At 41.7% G+C, this 19,027-nt stretch overlaps 1 protein-coding gene across 2 annotated transcripts in view; it reads right to left on the reverse strand.

Moving 5' to 3' along the window:
- Positions 1-19,027, reverse strand: part of nlgn2a (neuroligin 2a) — a 206,420-nt gene that overhangs the window by 110,808 nt on the left and 76,585 nt on the right. For both annotated transcript variants that reach the window (XM_034220548.1, XM_034220547.1), the window contains exon 2: positions 15,838-16,669. In XM_034220548.1, the coding sequence (XP_034076439.1) occupies positions 15,838-16,333 (496 nt within the window). In that variant the 5' untranslated portion in view covers positions 16,334-16,669. The remainder of the gene's footprint in view (positions 1-15,837; positions 16,670-19,027) is intronic.

The raw sequence follows: 19,027 nt of genomic DNA on the forward strand, positions 1-19,027 counted from the left end.
GAATAGTATATGTATTTACTCTCTGTCCTAAACGGCTTGTTGGAGCTCCTGCCCCCCCCTCCCTGTGAGCCCAGTGGCCGTCTGCGAGACAGCGAGACACAGCGAAACCCAGCCCGAACACACACACACACCCGCAGCCTGGCTGGGAGTTTGTGTGTGTGCCCAGGCTGAGTTCCGGTGTCTCGCCGACCCCACACCAGTGAGCCAGCTCACAGTCTCCCGCTCCTCGCAGCAGCGAGCCTTGTAACGTCCCGCCGAGTGTGTGTATGTGAGGAAGTCCGCGGATTGGTCCAAACGTAACGGCTCCGTGGACGTTACGTTACGTCCCTATACCCAAGAAGAAAACAATGGAAAAAGATACATCTCCAACGAGGCGTTCTGGGGCAGCATAGACAGGTCTTTTCTGTGTTAGAGTTTTACTCGCTACAGGGTGTACTTTGAGGGTTTGTGACTCTGCAGACCGTTTACATGCAGAAAAAGCTACATAACACACAAGGGGACGGGTAATAACCAGAAAAGCATGACATGGGCCCTTTAAGGATGGAAAACAGTAGTCCACAAACCAATAGGTGACATCATGCTGAAACAAGTCATTTTTTGATATAGAAGTTTGTAAATATCCAGCTATCAAACAGGGGATACAGTGTAACGGTATATATTCTGTAGCTTTGTCAATGCATGTTTAAATTAAATACAAATTGATAAATAAGTTAGCTAGTGTCCCATTTTTTGGTATTACTAAATATATCAATATATAAATAATACTGTACAGCTTTCAAGTCTTTTTAATGAGTTGGAAAACACCTTTGTGGCATTTAAAGAGAGACTTGATCAGAAAGTCTGTGTCAGAAAGCTATGACAGAAGGTGTTCCTTTCGATGACTGTGTTTAAACCGCTGTCCCACCTGAGCCTTTTTTATAATGGAATGTTTCATTAATAGGAGCGAGTACATCGGGCTTCATCGAATCCCATTAGACGTCCTTAATCAATCCCCGAGTGAAATCGGATGATATCCCAGATTGTGCCGGAGCGCTGCTACAGAAGCAAAGCCAAAAGAACATGCGTAGTCAAAAGCCTGGGAGCTTATTATTTAAGTACTGTTGTAAAGTCAATTCACTCTCCTGAGGCTAAAGCCATCATTTAAATGGACTGGTTACAGATAAATCCTATTTCTGCCTTCATTGCTCATCCAAAACATATGGGCATGATGATGGGAAGCTGGGAGAATTGAAGGTGGTAAAAAGAGAAAAAGGAAAACGGTATGCGGCGTGGAATGTAAAGGGAAGAGAGGTTCGGCGAAAATGGTTGCAATGCATGAAGAAGAGGAATAAAATAAGCTGAGGGAGAAATAAAGATGAAGGGAGGACATCAAAACGATGACCCACATGAATGCGACAAAATGGGTAAAAACACACCGCTGACTGCAATTTAAGATCATGTGATGTGCATGCATTCACACACACACACACACACACACACTCACTGAATTAGAAAAAGCCACACACGCGTCCACACACACTCCCTCTTTCTCTCCCTCTCTCTGGCTTACAGGCTATAAATAGCTGGAACTGAGCCCTCGCTAATTCCTTCATTCAGAGTCTAGTGGAAAGGCAAAATGCATGCAGCCTTTGATGCGCGCCCTGACAGGAAGATACAGGAAGTGGTGGATGGTTGCCAAGACAACCCTCTCCCCACATCCTTGGATCTAAATGCTGCACTCCTTCATCCTCCCTCCCTGGTGCTCATTTCAATGCCTCTCACTAACCATACTCCTAACTGAAGGCATCAAAATGGGATCAATATCATAATCTCTCTCCGTCTCAGTGATGTAATCGCATTATGAAAGCGCCACATTCTCGCGCATCCACATTATTGATTATTTTGACACAGTTACACTTAATTAAAATGGGGGCTAAGACATTACTCTGGTCAGTTCAATGGATTTAAATGTGTACGATCTGGAAAGAACATTGACTTATGTATTGCATCTTCTGATCAAGCTTAGCAACTGTAAATGACTAGGAAAGCGTGTCAGAGTGGCACAGTTTTGAATCTGGAGGATGGCCTTTTATGAAACCGAAGGAAAGTCTTTGTTCGTTTCTAAGAAAAATTGAAAGGTGGAGTGCCAAGAAGAGAAAATCATCTTAAAAGCAGCCTCTGCAATATGATGTTTTTCTGGATTTATTTGATTCAACACGTAGCCCCTTTTTGATTTGAAGTGATTTTATTGATTGTTGAAAAGTTGTCAAATATTGTGATTGATCTCTGTATAACTCAATTTCATCGCGGGCCACATTCGCATAAAGGTTGCACTAAAAGGGCCGGTTGTAACTATATAAATATATAATATATATATAAAATAATGTATTATATTACATTATTGCCTCTGAATTGGATTATTATCGGATAGGATAATAACTTAGTAATTAACTACGTCTGAAAGCAGAAGTCCAGGGCGAATAATTGCAAGTGCGCATGTCACAAAACGAGATGCATTGTGGGACATGTAGTTTATGGGCAACCTGCTTCTGTAAAGTGGCATGTAACCGTATAATAAACTTATTATATTCTTTGCAAGCTCTTGCGGGGCCACATAAAATGAAGTCGCGGGCCGGATTTGGCCCCCGGGCCTTGAGTTTGAGACCCCTGGTATCAGATTTCTCAAAATATTTGTTTTACTATTAATATCATAACGCGAAATACTGTACAGATCTTTGAGAAATATTAAAACTTTAGATATTGATTTTGATGATGTAGGAACATTTTATTTTCATCTCTATTTATTTATCTCTAAATGTATTTTTAATTTGTTGACAACCATTAATACATTGCTTGACTACGGTTCAAATACCTTAACTTTTGTCATGTTATCAACAAATGCCTGTTTGATAAATGAATACTATGGCACACTATGTATCTCTAATGTCGCGCTTTACTTTGAAAAGATGATTCCCTGCAAGATTGCTGACCGCGTTACATGATGCAAGAAGAAATATACTTTAATGAACTCATATTTCAAAACTTTTAAAACCATAAGACATTCCTAAACTCCAGGAATTTCACAGATAATATATCAAATCCGAATATATCCTACAAAATGTGGAATTAAGTCCATCTCACACAACACAATATTAAGAGCTCTCTTTTCCTTCTTTCTCACCCTCGGACAGACTGATCCGGGATCTGCCCAACTCTCCTCTTTCTCCTCACAGTTATGATTCGTCAGCCTCAGTATTTGTAATAACCTTTCCTCTGTTGCAACAGTCCATCAAACCTACGGGCTACACCGGCTTAGCAGTCAGCAATTTAAAAATCCTCCCCTCAGCCCATGTTTCATGTTGGATATTGTAGATCTGTGCTGTAATATCAAACAGAGAAAGAGTTGAGCCAACCCCGGGGAAATGTCTTGCCATCTTTACTAGGGTTGGGTACCGAGAACCGGTTCCGGTTCAGAACCGGTTCCAACATTTTGATTCCAACGGCATCATTTAGAAATGTGAATTTCGGTTCCGCTTTTCGATGCCTGAGGAAATGTTTCTCGCCGCTCTCCGTAGCCTACTGTATGACTGCGAAGGGGCGGGAAATGTAGCGTTGTACCTACACTTCCTACAGCGCAACCAGAGACCAGGGCCGGCCTGTCGCACTGGTGTTATAGATGTTCGCCTAGGGCACAAGACCTGGGGAGGCGCTGCGCTGACAGCTCTGGGAGGGAAAAAAAAGTTTTGACCGTTGGTGCTCATCCTAATGTTCGGCCTTGATGTAACAACATTCATAATTAAGTAAATGTAACACCCTTTTCATCCCGGTTACACTTTTCATTTGCCCTGTACGATGGGCGCTGTAAGTGATGAAAATGGGGGATGTTGGCTTGTCTGGCACCCGCAGCTCACAGCCAAAGTGCGAGTGAGCGTGGGAGCGAGCGAGGGAGAAAGGGAGGGTGCACCGGTACGCGCTGTTGTTATTAGAATCTGGTGCTAGCTGCTCTAACGGATATTAGAAGAAGATGTTTCTACAACAAGGTGGAGGAGAGTCCTCTCCAGTCAGACTGAGAGGCTGATAACTACAGCTCAGTGAGGTAAAGGACTCTGAGTGTTTAGATAGTTCACTTTAGTCTAAGTTATCTCAGTGGGTCTCAAACGTTTTGATCACAATTTATGTAAACACATATTTCCAAGGCACTCCTTTATAATTATTGGGATAAAACAGGTTTGAAATCATTCCAATGTATACTATAGGACAGTAAACCAGACATATCGTTTTAAACTGGAGAGATACAAAAATATGCATAAATAAAATAGTAAAATACGATATGAATGAACAACAAAAATAAAATACATTACATGTATTTTCTATTGGCTATGGTAGGTTATTGGTTATGTTCACATACTTATTTAATTATTAAAATGTAAACCGATCTTTTTCATATGGGTGTTTAGAGTTGTACCCCCTAGATCAGTGCTTCTCAAAGTGTGGTCCGCGGACCACTGGTGGTCCGTGAGCGCCCCCTAGTGGTCCGTGAGTATATTGGTAACATTTCACAATTTAAATAAATGTATTTATTTAAGTTTTCCGCACTCTCGCGGGGATATCTCCGCAATGGAGCAAGCTTAAGTTTCAGCCCAGCGCAACACCTTCATCACACATGTTGCCACTTGTTTGTACCATTTTCAGGCGATTTTTAATCTGTTCTAGAAAAATGATGTGTTTTTGGATGTTTGTGGAGTTAGGTGGTCCGCGAGTGTTTTTTGTATTGGTTAAGTGGTCCTTGGTATGAAAAAGTTTGAGAAACACTGCCCTAGATCTAGTCTCTAGTAATTCTGCTTAAAGTGCACCAGATTGAAGCATTTTGCTTTAAAATGTTCAAACATTTCTTCCCGGTATGCCTGAGAAGGCAGATATGCTTGTTTTTCTCAACAAGAACTGTTTTTAAAAGTTGGACTGTTGCACTGTTGTAGCTTCAGTGGTTCTCAGGTTAGAGTTACATAGCAGTGAATATAAACAGACTGATTAATGTGAATATGACTGTAAACTAACCTGTGTAAAAGTTTCTCGAATAAATGTAATTTTTTTGGTGGAAGAAGCATGTATCATTTTTTTACCTTGCCCCTCAAAGAATCGGAATTGAGAACCGTTAAGAACCGGAATCGAAAAGAATCGGAATCAGAATCAAACGATACCCAACCCTAATCTTTACTGATATGTTGAGTAAAAATAACTGTAGAGTATCCAAGAAGGCTTTTACATCAGAGACTCAGGCCTAAATCCGAGCACACTTGGACCCAAAGTCCAGTTTTGTTGGTTTAGTGTGAAAACTGTGCATCAAACCCAGGCACGGTTCGTCTTTTGGGGCCACTTAAAGAGGTTGTGTAACGATGACTTAGGTGTACTGGTACAGTTCACATCATCTGTATAAACCAACTGTACCAAAACACGGAAGTGGAACACTATTTAAGTCAAATCAGAAAGTAGGAATACAAGGCCTTTTCCTCAACACTGCTGATCTCCGAATTCTGTTTATTCGCGAATGAAGGCAGGCGTTTTCTGACCATTGTCTCCAAAATATAAACAAAAGGTTGCCTCGATTGGGACTTGTAATTTATCTTTTCTACCCTGTAGCGACAACCTCATCGAAGGTCACGTAGCATAAATGCTGACGCAAGTGCACTACGGTACGAAAAAGCATTACTAATGTGAAAAAAGAGTCCTAGGGCACTATTTTACAAGATCAATCATACCAGATATAAAAACCCCCTGAAAAATCTCCAGCTAGCTAAAAGGATCCCTATCTTAAATTGGCAGGACTTTGAAGATATTGCTATCACTGAACAACTTTGAGTGAGGAGGCCTATGGTGTAGTATCAGAAAAGCAACATCTTTAAAAGGGACAAACTTTCTTAATGTTATTCTTTGTCAGAGTTTTAAACACCCCGGTGTACTGTAGCCGCCACCGGCCTTTTCTGCTGTCCTAGATGAATGGGAAAGATCAAAGCGAGTAACCGACCCCGACTGATTTGATTATCTCTCTTTCGGCCTCCCCCACCTCCCAGAGTAAGACAAAGCCTTTTGAGCGAGCGGGCCACTCGAAGTCTGCTCCACTGCGCCTCAGGGTGGAGCAGAGAGGAATGGAGGATGTCGCAAGAGCAAAGATGGATTCTGTCAGATTTGTTTGTAAGGGTTGGACCAGAGGCTGGAGAAGCTCTGACCTCCATCTTCTGTAAAATGATAATGATACGACTTCAAATCTGACTCCTTGTCGTTTTGATCACCGCCTACGTTTTGTCTCCTTCAGTTCTAGCGAGTACATCACAGACAACGTGTGGGTAAGGGGGAAGAAAGACTGAGGATATTTAACAAGTCCCTTTGGGAGCTACAGGCTGTAGGTATCTGCAATTGTTCAGTTAATGGAAGTGTATTCCGCCTGCAGAAAGATGGTAATCTATTTGTCCCTCCTTTTTTCTCCAATTTGTGTTCTTCAGGGTTAGGGTATCAGTAGAAGGAGATGACATTAAAAAAACAGATGGAGCAGAATAATCAAGGTATTTTATGGCATCACAAGCAATATATATCATATTTCCACTGCTGTGTATGTTGGCAAGGCTCTCTCTTTTTCCATTATTTATCTGTTTGTTTTATCTTTTTTATTTATTTATTCATCTCGAGCCGTTTGGCGATGCCAGAGATGGGGACTCGAGTCTGTGACTCGGACTCGAGTCGCACTTAAGTCGCACACACAGAGACTTCAGACTTGACTTGGACTCCTGCTCAAAAGACTTCGGACTCGACTTGGACTCGTGTTTTGGGACTCGTGAACAATCATTGTGTTTTCTATTTTTGGCGTATTAAAGGTGGGGTAGGTAAGTTTGAGAAACCGGCTCGAGATCGCTAGAATTTGAAAATACACAACCGGAGAAAATCTGCCACTTACTCACAGAGCCCCTCCTCCAACACACACGAACGCGCACATGACCAATGAGGGCACGAGATAAGTTTGTGCACCGATGGAAGGCTGACACGCAGGTAGGCCATCCAGTTACTTTAGCCGGGCCGGCTATCGGGATGTTAAGAGCATTCCATGGAATATAACAAAAAGTGTATCTCGAGCCAGTTTCTCAAACTTACCTACCCCACCTTTAACATTAACATTAACATCATGGTAACACCATGGCGACCGGCGGCACACCTGCAGCTGTACCGCTTGTAATTAGGTTCAACTATAAAAACTTCAAACAAAACGCCGGCGGCACCAACAAAAGGAGCGCACACTGCAAAGTCTGCAATATTAAAATCAAGGATGCTGGTGCAACAACGTCAAATTTCATCAGGCACTTGAAAACTCACCCGGAGAGGTCAGTCACATTAACGCATATGGACGGTTAGCAAACATGTTTAGCTCAGCATCAGCTTTGTAATGTTAACTTAGCTTGCTACTAGCTTTGTAACTGAATATTTGAAAAGATGAGTGAATGTTTGCTTGTCACACTTGTTTGCGTTGAGTGGCGTTGACATCCAACTCTTGACATGACATAAAAAAGGTCGGTAACGTTAATCATTACGTTCCGCTGCCACCATCTACTGGCTAACGTTAAACGTAGAAAAATACATAGTTACATACATAAATACATCTGTCGGTTTATAGGCAGGTTACAGGTTTATTGTTGACCACGTAACGTTAATGTTACAGGTTTATCAGGTTACCATTACACTGGGTTTGAGTGAGAGGATAGAGGAATATGTTTATTTATAGTAGACTTAAAAGATGTCATTAGAGACCCATTGTAATTACACAATACGGTTGCAGAGGTCAAATTTGAACATTTTTGTCCACTGGCCAAATGGCTAGCCTAGTGAATGTTGAAATGTTACCAGCCACTCAATAGATTGCCATTGTTATTTTTGGCTGGTGCGTGCAACATACAGTACCAGCCACTTGCATGATTTACCAGCATCTGGCTGGTAAATGGTGTTAATGGTAGATATCTCTTTTGGAACAGGTCATGTTTTAATATCACCAGTTCAGTATATTTCAGATAATATTGCAGCAATAGTTTTTTAGTTGCAAATGGCACAGAACAAATGTTTACTTTTAAGTACTTTTAACACAGTTTCCCTGCGGGGGATTAATAAAGTATTTGTGATACTGATTTCTGATTCTGAAGTGTTTTGCTTAGTTGTTTGCATGTAGCTAAACTGTGATGTTTGTCCTCATATTGCATTGCAATAGCCTGTTTAAAGTGATCATATAACAAACAACTAATCAGTACTGATACTGTATGCTAATAGATATAGGAGTGATAATAATACAGTAAATGCTTTGAATGTCTTAGATATAGCTGTGCAGTATTCTTAACAGACTGGATAGCAGCAGACAATAGAAGGCTTATTACAACCAGAAGAGACATGGGACTTTTATTTTTTAGAGACTTGAGACTTGACTTGGACTCGTGACCAAAGACTTGAGACTTGATCAAGTCTCACCCCACAAAGACTTGAGACTTGACTTGGACTCGTGACCAAAGACTTGAGACTTGCAAAAAAATACTTGTGAACATCTCTGGGCGATGCCCATGCCGCAGCGCAGCCCTCCGCCGCCCGAGCGCATTATTGTGTTAGTATTGAACCCTTCTTGATGAATCTGCTCAGAAAATTGAAATATTGCAAGATGGGGAGATGTGGGAGTTTGAGTTTGATGCATGGAGATAGATGAAGTATCGGCTGGAATAATGTATGAGGCCCTAAGCTCGTACCCTGTGGCGCAGCCCAAGAAACTGACAACGCTGAGGTTAGCGGTTCAAATCCCCCAGGATTATCTGGCAAAACTGATGTATGTCCTCCTCCGACAGAGCTAATTGAATAGAACTTGCCACTTAAAAGGAATTTTGTAAAGACGTATCAGGGTTAAACTGCAGCCTACCACCAATAAAGTTATTCTTATTGTTGTGGAATCAATCTGTTTATTCAAGGTCCATTTTATTTTTTTGTTTTAATCTGAATTCCATCCTTAAAAAGGGCTAATTTGCAGGTTCATATATGTAGTGCCTGTACTGGGACATGTTTCCATGCTTTAATGTTCAAAAAGGTCTTTATTTTTCTCATACTGTGCTGCAGCACCTCTTTTCACCCTCTGTCTGAAACCAGAGCCCAGTCTGCTCTGGTTGGTTAACTGGCCAGCTCTGTTGCGATTGGTCAACCGCTTAGAGATGTCCCGCCCATTAGCCTATCACGTACACCAGGCATCCTCAAACTACGGACTCCGGTCCGGATCCGGACCGAACCACCACTGTCTCCGGACTCCGAGCAAATTATACTTTTCATATGTATGATCTCTCTGTATTATATGTGAGACATCGCCACAACGCATTCGCAACGAGTCAAAATTCTCCGCTATGTCCACTGCAAACAGCGCTCTGCATGTCTGACTGTTCCACTGTGTTCCACCTGTGTGTGTCAACGCTTTGGTCCAATCACATTCAGCATCCAGTCAGCGTTTTTTTCCCCCCAAACAATCTGCGAATCAGAGGCACAGTAGGGCGGGTCTTCGCGGAATGCGGGTGGGAAAAATGTGTGTGTCTCTTTCAACCTGTCTAAGTCAGAGCGAGAATTAAAAACAAAAAATTCAGAGCGAGAGTTAACAGCTCATCTAGTTCCATCTGTACTGTAGCTAGTAGCCTAGTTTCACCTACCGGGGTGGCAACTGACACTCTAAAAATAGGCCTTGCCACCCCAGCTGCCACCCCAGTTGGCAGCTTTGTTTTGAAAGAAAAGTTGTGGCTCATCGGACATTTATGAGAGAAAGTCTCTAATGTCCGAGTGCAAGTGAATGCAGCACAAGATGCACGTCATGTAACCCCTCCCCCGGTCCTGGCGCGAGCGTGGATATACGATTGGCGGCGATTTCATTTTGAACTGGACGGCGCAAAACGAGAAGCATTCGGACCCAAGCACTGAAGGAATGAGGTATTTGCGGTCTACACTGACAGAGAAGAGACTGTCAGTGTGGCTGTACTCAGCATTGAATCAAAACGCACTGAAGCTGTTGATCTTAATAAGTTTGTGAGGCGTTTTGCTGAACAAAATGGTAATCGCCGCATTCAGCTGTAATAGACATGTCAACTTGATGCTCTGCTCACGGATGAGCATACACAACTATTAAGATGATGACCTTACGTGTGTAAATATATTTTTTTCTTTGAGGGGGTCTGCCCCCAAAAAACTGTTTTAAGTCAGTGCATTTCCTTAGCTGTGGGTGAGTCCACTGACACCACTGACAATGCTCAGTTACTGGTGTTTGTGAGTTTTTATGATGAGGCAAAGGGGGAGTTTGTTGAAGATGTGTTGGGCCTGACGAACCTCAGTGGACACACAAGGGGCAAGACATTTATAAAGCAATAATGGGAATGCTGAATGAAAGAGGTAAGGGTGCAGCTGCCTTTATTCATAACTGTGCAGCTCTTACACTGGGACTCTGAGGGGTCAAGCACAGACACAACAACAATGAAAACTGCTGCATACAGATTATTTTTGTTTTTACAACCTCGTGTTAAGAATCTTGTTGCAATTGTTTAAAAGTTTGAATGACCGTAATAAACGGACCTTTGTCTTATTGAAACATTTATTTTGGACCTTTAAGATTTGTATTTGAGTACCCCTGACGTACACTATGTTGTAGCACTAGCCAATACAAGTGTGAGTGTTACATAGTGATGTAATTATTCCATGAAGGCTTTTCAGTAGTGCTGTAGCGACGCGTCGACGACTTCAAAATATCGTCGACGACATATTTCCGCGTCGACGCGTCGCCACTATAGACTGTATATATGGTCGCCACACACACGTGGGTCACCCAAAGCAACAAGCAGTTCGCAATCGCACTTCTAACACAATGGAGACTGAAATGGCTACCACCTCCTCCTCACAGGATTGCGCACGAAGCCCTCAAACGAAAACATCTCGCCCTAGGTCTTCAAAAGCATGGGAATATTTTAAAGTTAGTCCAAAACGCAAAGATATTTATATATTTATATCTCACTGAGACTGCTGCTTGACCGGAAGCAGCAGCTAGCTGTGGTGGCTACCATTAGCAGCTAGCATTTGCTCTCCGATTTTTACATAAAAATGGAATTATGGATTATAAATTCAATAATTTTTTTATACATAGACGTTAAAAACCTATGGATTAACCGATTCAGCCACGTTTTTTCTCATTTTAATGCCATTGAACACGTATTTTGATCAGATTGACAGCTACGGCGGTGAGACGATCTCCCTAGAAGCTCTGTGAAGGTACGTGTTGTGATGACTGTATTTGCTTCCCCTGTCGCGAGTCCGGATCACTCAGTGATGATACTATGTACCTACATAATCTGTGGAGTCTCAGCTTTAATCGGATATATTGTATGTGCAGCTACGATAAGTAATAAGGGTAGTTTTATCTTGAGTTCTGTGCCAATGTCCGTTAGCATTTTTCGCTCAGGGGTCATTTAGATAGCATTTTAGTTTGCTTCTTATGAGACTTGTGTTTTGTTTTGGTAAACATAGTTTGTATCGTGAGTTAGCTGAGATTATTTCCGTTAATCTGGTATAACACATTAATAGGTTCTTAAATATTAAGATCCCCTGAGACACAGTATCGTGAAAAAAAAATGTTTTACATTACGTTTTTTTTACATTACGTTTTTTATGAATTGAACAACAGAAACATAATTGTTCGATGAGTCGACTAATCGATCAAATAATCGCCCGATTAATCGTTTTCAAAATAATCGTTTCCCCCCAGCACTACTTTTCAGGCAGGGGGGTGTGTGGGAGCAAAACTCCATCTGGAGGGAACTTTGGGAGTTTACATGCACAAAAACCTATATAACACACTACAGGAAAAATAACAAACAAACAAAAGTTAAAATGGAAACTATTGATATGCAAAATACCAACCACTGCACTAGTATCATATTTAGATGCCTCAGAGAAGTCTTTTCATTGTTTTTTAACAAAAAGGTAATCTGAAAGCTTGTCTTGGGTTGTTGGACATGATTGATAATATGCATTATCAATATGCCAATCAGAAATTGGCACTAGGATTGGCAGGAAGATGTATGAAAGAACAGGAAGGAAAGAATAGACAAAAACAAAAACTATGACTTCCTTTAGGAAATGGTGCATTTCAAATGTGATTCCTTGTATTGGAAAATAACCTTCGCAAAATATGCAAAAGATAACCTTATGCAAAATAATCAAAGGAAGAATGGAGAGCACTGTTTGATATGTGGTCGGAAAATGTGTGTGAAGCTTGTAGAACAAAAGGGTAAAAGGTCACGGTTCTCAATGTTTTGAAGCCTAGACTCCACACAGTGAGTAAGACACCACACAGCTTGTGTAGACTTTTCAGCAGGGGTTTTGAGTACTGACAAGATACAGTAAGCCTTTCTACACACACCCAGAAGCAACCCATTTCTAACATCAAAGTGATGGTTTATCTATCCTTCCTATGCCCTCTGCCTAATTGTGCAAAGGGCAGCCATACGAGATCCTGTATGTTTTTATAGCCAGTTCTCATTTAAGGGATGCTGGGCCCTGGCTACTTATTTACCATGAAGCCTTGCTCTGAGCTAATGGCTGCTGACTGCTGAGAGAATACGCGGTTAGTTTGCGGGGCCTGAGGCGGCGGCAGCAGCATCGGCCGGTCCTTCCCTCCCCTTCCCCTCTTCCATCGATCCACTGTGACTCTGCAGGAGCTAGATGAAAACCTCTCCCTATGATTTATGGGATGTCATCTGCAGGGGAACCGGCACAGTCCCCTCCCTCCCCTTTCTGAAGAGCGAGTAACATGCCAGAGGGTTTAACCAGTTCCCCTGGGTCTTAATGCCTGATGTTTTACCACAGGGACACAGAAACTAGCTGGCTTTGTAGTCACCGATTTACATTACAGTGGTATTCCAATTACCATTGATGTATTGCAGAGTTACTGGTGAAGAGAAGCAAAGACTATCCGTTATTGAACAAACTTAGGGGATACCGCAAAAAAATACCCCAAAATAAATGTGTTAGGTCAAACTGATTATTATGTATTTGCACGTATAACGTAACATAATTTCTCTATTTATTAAAACATATATTAATAATGATTCATTAAGTCATGTTCCATTTCTTGTTTTTTTTCCCTTAAGTATTACAAATGTAGACACATATTTAACCAGACCACCATGGAATGAATGAAGAAATGACAACACATGGCTAGCTTAGCATCCTACTAAGTACTTAAGTATTAATTAAGGAGCCATGAGTAACCGCCAAATGTTAGCATATTTGTTTATCTGTGAACAAACACACATTCATGTCAGTGTGTCCCACTTTCCTCCGTTTGCACTGATGGGAGCATTAAGAAGTCATTCTGCAGGCTTAATCCACTTAAAATGAGGAAGTTTTTTTTTAAGGATTCTGTCTTAAGGGTGCCCTATAAAAAGGAAACAAGTAAAAGGCCTCAGGAGACTTCAAGATGCAATGTTCATTATTTAAAAGCATGCAGGATAGAAGAGGAATCACCAGCGAGAGAAAAGGGCGAGGGTGTGTTAGTATGTGAACATATTCAGCTTCATGTGGTGCGGTGTGTCCCTGTGGACAGCGAGCCAGGGCTGATTTTTTGATCTGCTGCCCAAAACCTTTTCTGCTCGTCTGCTTTCCTCTTTTCCTCCCCTCCCTCACAAGCAGGACGTGTACAAAAAAAAGAGACTTAAAATCAATGCGGGAGGAGAAGCAGAGGAAAGGAGGAGCAAAGAGAAAGACAACCCTGGAGTGCTGAGGCTAGCAATATCATGCCTGACCTGACCAACATCAATCTACCAGCGATATAAAGAGGGATACGTAAATACATAAAAAATGCATATGTGAATGTGTTTTTAACAATAAATAAAGCCATAATGTTAAAACTATGTGTATATTTAATTAAAGGGGCGCTTTTATGCTCAAATGACTTTATTTTTCTCATACTGCCTGTGCTGCAGCACCTTTTTTCACCCTCTGTCTGAAACCAGAGCCTAGTCTGCTCTGATTGGTTAGCAGGACAGCTCTGTTGTGATTGGTCAACCACTTAGAGATGTTCCACCCTTTAAGCCTAACAAGTACAATGTGTTGGAGCGCTGCCCAATAGAGTAGTACGTAGTGATGTCACTTTGTCACGGAAGTAAACAAAGGGAAAAGGGAATAGCCCAAAAAGCATAAAAGGGCACCTTTAAACATATTCCCACACCCTCACTGATATTGTGTTATGCTGATGATGTTACGTTGATGCTTCAAATTAAGGAATGAACGTCACTATTTTACACCTGTGTGACATTTCCAGAGAGTGCACTGTACACCAAAGAGACAGTGTGTTAGTGATTGTGTGCAACTCTCTGTATTATGGCACTTGTTTTTCCACAGGGTCGTATAACACAAAAAACTGTAAAAACAAGCCGTGGGAAATGACTGTATAGTGCACTATACGTGCCCGAGCAGCTATAAGTGGCAATGACGGGGTGCTGAGAGCTGTGGTGTTGGGGGTGGAGAGGCGGAAGGAAGGAAGGCAGGAAGGAAGGGTGTTGAGCTGTGAGGGGCTAAAAAAAAAGTCCAGTCGAGTGATGGAAGTGCTGACAGATAGGCCGAAATGTGTTAGAGTGAAAAAAAGTGGAAATCAGTGGCTCCTCACTACACTGACATGAACACTGATGTGCACGTAGACAGCAAGAGAGGCATAGAAGAATACAAATGGACATACACGTTGATATCGATTCTCCTATGCGAGGTGGGTATTATTTTCTAGCTGAATTGTATATGTCAAAACTTGAGTTATAATATGTGCTTGTAAAAAATGCTCTTTCTGAAGACTTTTAGTTGTTTGAGGTCAAACCAAAAAAGATTTCCGCATAGGAAACTTGATTCTTACAGCCTTCTCTCTGTGAAAGGTTATGGCTTTGTGCAGCTTCGATATAGAAATGAAAAGACAAATGTGAAACACGCTTTAAGATAGGCAAAGAGAGAGTGCACACAATGACAAAATGGTAATTTTTTTTGGCTAACACAGAGCCCCGGCAGACAAAAACGTCCGCGGAAAGATCTGAGATGAGAGAAGAGGGTTCTTGACGGTAAAAAAAAGTATGAAAAATCAAAATCACCTAATCCTTTTCTTATAAAGCCCCTGGAAACTGATTCAGTCCTGGCCTTTGTTCTCTTGCTTTAGAACACCTTGAATGGGATGTAATGTGAAAACCAAATTGAACAGTTCTTTGACCCAAAATGGAATATTTTAAATATTGTTCCCTTTGTATGAAACACACACACCCCTTCATATGCAATTTTTAAAGTGTAAAGTAATGAACCTGCAAAATAATTAAAACAATCACAAGGCATGTTTTTCAAATTAGGTGAACTTTCCATGACTACTCACCCTTATGAGTAGTCCTAATTGACTGTTCGCTAAACCCTGACACTGAAACGTGATTGTCCAATGATAGATTAGCAACGGTATCTGGGTAGGTCAGGCCTGTCAAGCTTTGGATTACTCCGTATGTTGACAGGGTTCATGTTTTATACGAGCTAACTGGAAACATTAAAAAGTCATTTCCAACCACCTGCCAGCTTGAATTCAACCGAAAAAATAGACGGTGACCGGCGAGAAACTAGAAGAGAATTGTTCTGCCCTTGTCTGAAATCAAGGAGCACGGAAAGCTTGACAGGCATAGCAAAAGTAACTTAGGCGATGGTGCTTAGCGAACAGTCAATCATCTGTTCATTCTGTACACTGTTACCCACTAAATCCCTCATCTCCCAGCCTCCCCCTAAATCCTCCATGTAATAAAGTCCACTCACCATCCTCTGTGGGCACGTAGACGTTGAGGTAGAGGCAGTCCTCGCTCTGGTTCTGGATGTAACCCGCCGCCACGTCCAGGTTGTCCGTGAACCAAACGGGAAGCATAATCTCCGGGAGCACGCCGTGGACGTTCTGAGGGCACACAGGGGCAAACTGGGTGGCGTTGCGGATCTCCTGCCAGGATCCCGGGGCTTCGGGCGGCTGGAAGCGGCGGTCGCCGATGGGTGCCGTGGCGTAGGGGACGCCCAGGTACTGCTCTACAGGGCCCAGGATCTCGTTGTTCAAGTCCTTCTTGATGCCTCGGATCTTGCCGTAGTTGGTGGTGACTATGGGGTTTTTGGAAGGGTCCATCTTCTGGCTCGAAGCCAGGCTGCAGAGCAGGATGAGGCCGAGCACACCCATTAGGCACCAGTCTGTCATGAGACTAAGGGGTAGCGTCCTGGACAACAAACCCCGTTGCCTTTGTTTACTTCGAGCAAGTGGAAGAGGTTGCATGGTTGGATGCGTACTGTTCAGCCAACTGCTTATAGTCTGTTCTGGAGAAATACAGTCCTTTATATGGGATTATAACCACCAGTCTGGAAGCACCACTAACCCTAAAATACCATGTGGAGCTTTTTTGAAGGTTTGATCAAGACCAGGAGTGCTGAGTAACAGTGAGATGGAGGGCAAAGCAGCTGTTGGGGGGAAAGAAGGGTCCTCAGTGTGGGTGCCAGGTCAGTGTTGGTTCAGAGCAACAAGGATCCGAAACGCTTCCCTAGCCATGGTTCTGTTTCGTTTCATCCCTATTGGTCCCCCATTATCCAGATTGTTTTCTACAGCTGCGGAATTCTGAAAGAAACAGAGAAGGAGGATATTTAAAGCACAGTGATACATAAATAAATAGTAAGAGAGAGAATGAGGATAAGAGAGATTATAGTTTATCTAAAGCAGATATATTCCATTAGATGTTGTTGGAGGAACATTTTCCTTTCAACTGTTTCCAAGTGAAATATTGTTCCTGAAATAAAAGCAATGGGATGAAAAGCCCTCTACAGACAGCATTGTAGTGATCAAGTCAAAAATACACATTAACCCTCTGGAGTCGGTGCGCATAATTTTACGTAATTAATCATATATTTTCGATTATAAGGAGTAGAAATATGATTCAGATATCCGCGGAATCGCTGGAAGAGTATCTTTCCAGCGGTATCTCCTGTGAGACTGTAACCAGGGCACAGCAGCCAATATGGCCGCTCAAAGCAGCTTGACTTTACACTGTGTGGGATTGGTGGATTCGTGTGTCCGTCAAGGAAATCTCGGCCATCATGGTCTGAAATGACCAATGGACATCGAGAAATCACTAAGGACCTACCCACCAAGTAAACAAAACATAAACCACGTGTCTCCCATCAGTTTACGTCTGTGAGGAGAGAGAGAGAGACAGAGAAAATGGCTAAAAAAAAACTTTACAGTTGCCGACTTCGCTAGAGATTTTTTTCGCTAGCAGCAGTGAAGATAGAGCCTCAGAACCTGAAGTCTTCGACTCTTCTGAAGAAGAAGAATACAAAGACAACAACAACGATCCATTTGGACATGAGTAAGTATAAATATTACAGTAATAGTGTACTGGCAATGTGTGGGGAATACCGCGAAAATGAACGATAGGTTTATTGATATATATTTTTTATCGATAGTCATGAACTTTTTATTGGACAAAATAGACTCTCCATTAGCAAATGTTTACTCTGTGTTAACGTTATTTTGTTGTGTAAAAGTGAGATTACATGTGTAGATGATTAAATAAATCATGTATTCGTCCCACAACAGAGACATTTACAGTGACATGTTTTTGCCATCGATTATTTTATCATACTGTTCTGTACAGATGAGACTCTGTCATAGATTTATTTATATGTGTGCCTGTTATTATTTTACCGTCCTGTACAGATGAGACTTTGTAATCAGATGTAGCCTATGTATATGTGTGTCTGTGATTTTATACTGAATGTAAAGTAACTGGAAATACCTGTGTGTGTGTGTGTGTGTGTGTGTGTGTGTGTGTGTGTGTGTGTGTGTGTGTGTGTGTGTGTGTGTGTGTGTGTGTGTGTGTGTGTGTGAGAGAGATCGAGAGAGACTCCTTCTCCAACCTCCCAAACTTTCTTTTTATGTGTGCATTGTTATTTGTGCTTGAGCAACATTTTACTTGAACTTTATTTCAATGAAATTAGTTGTAATTATTGTCCTACATTTTAATTTGTTTTACAGAGAGGTTTCACAGCTGTCTGGGCCTAGTGGCCCACAGGCGGTGTTTATCCAGCAGCCAGAACATCCATCTGTGCCTGCCCCCAGGTCAAGATCTACCATGGCTCAAGGGCCTTCACCAGAGCCATCACCACCAAGGACCAGCAGACCAGCATCACTACAGCTGCCTCCACCTCCATCTGCGGCTGCCACCAGGTCAAGATACAAACGGCACAAAGGCTCCACCACGGCCATCACCTTCAACCCAGCCAGCAAGGAGGTCTCGTGGAGGTCTTGTATAGTACTTGTACACCCCACCTACACAGTAGCCCATGCACCATCACCCCCACCTACACAGCAGCCAGACCCACTGTCTTGGAAGACATACAAAGACCTTGACACTGTCTTGACATTTATAATGAATAGTTGGTTGAAAGTTCTGATGTTCAATATTGTAAATAGTTAGATTTTCCAGTTTCTTATATTTATATAAATAGTTGGTTGAAAAAAACATATTTATAATAAATTGTTGGTTGAAAAAAAGGTTGAATGCTCAATTTGTATTTGTACACATCACATGAACCTTGGTATGTAATATGAAGTCATTATTCAGTCCTAATGTATCTCAGTCCCTGCTGTGGTGAAAGTAGAGTGATAAACACCTATTTTACTCGAATTCAAATTCAATTTTTTTATTTTAGACATGAATAACACATTTATATACATTGTAATTCAATATTTCACTGCTTTTGTGATCCTAGGACTTTGGTAACCACATTTAAAACACCAAAACAATTCGATCACGAGTAAATTTGTGTTTTCACAAAAGTTTTGAAGATTCTCCGAAAATCGGATGTCAAATTTTAAGCTTTTGACCTACTTATCTCATCAAACACTGCTCTAAGGTGAGTAATTTGCATATATAGCAATACCAGAGATTGTCCTGAACATTTTGATATGTAACAC

The sequence above is a fragment of the Gymnodraco acuticeps genome, unplaced genomic scaffold (assembly GCF_902827175.1).
Source record: "Gymnodraco acuticeps unplaced genomic scaffold, fGymAcu1.1, whole genome shotgun sequence".
Classification (NCBI taxonomy): Eukaryota; Metazoa; Chordata; class Actinopteri; order Perciformes; family Bathydraconidae; genus Gymnodraco; species Gymnodraco acuticeps.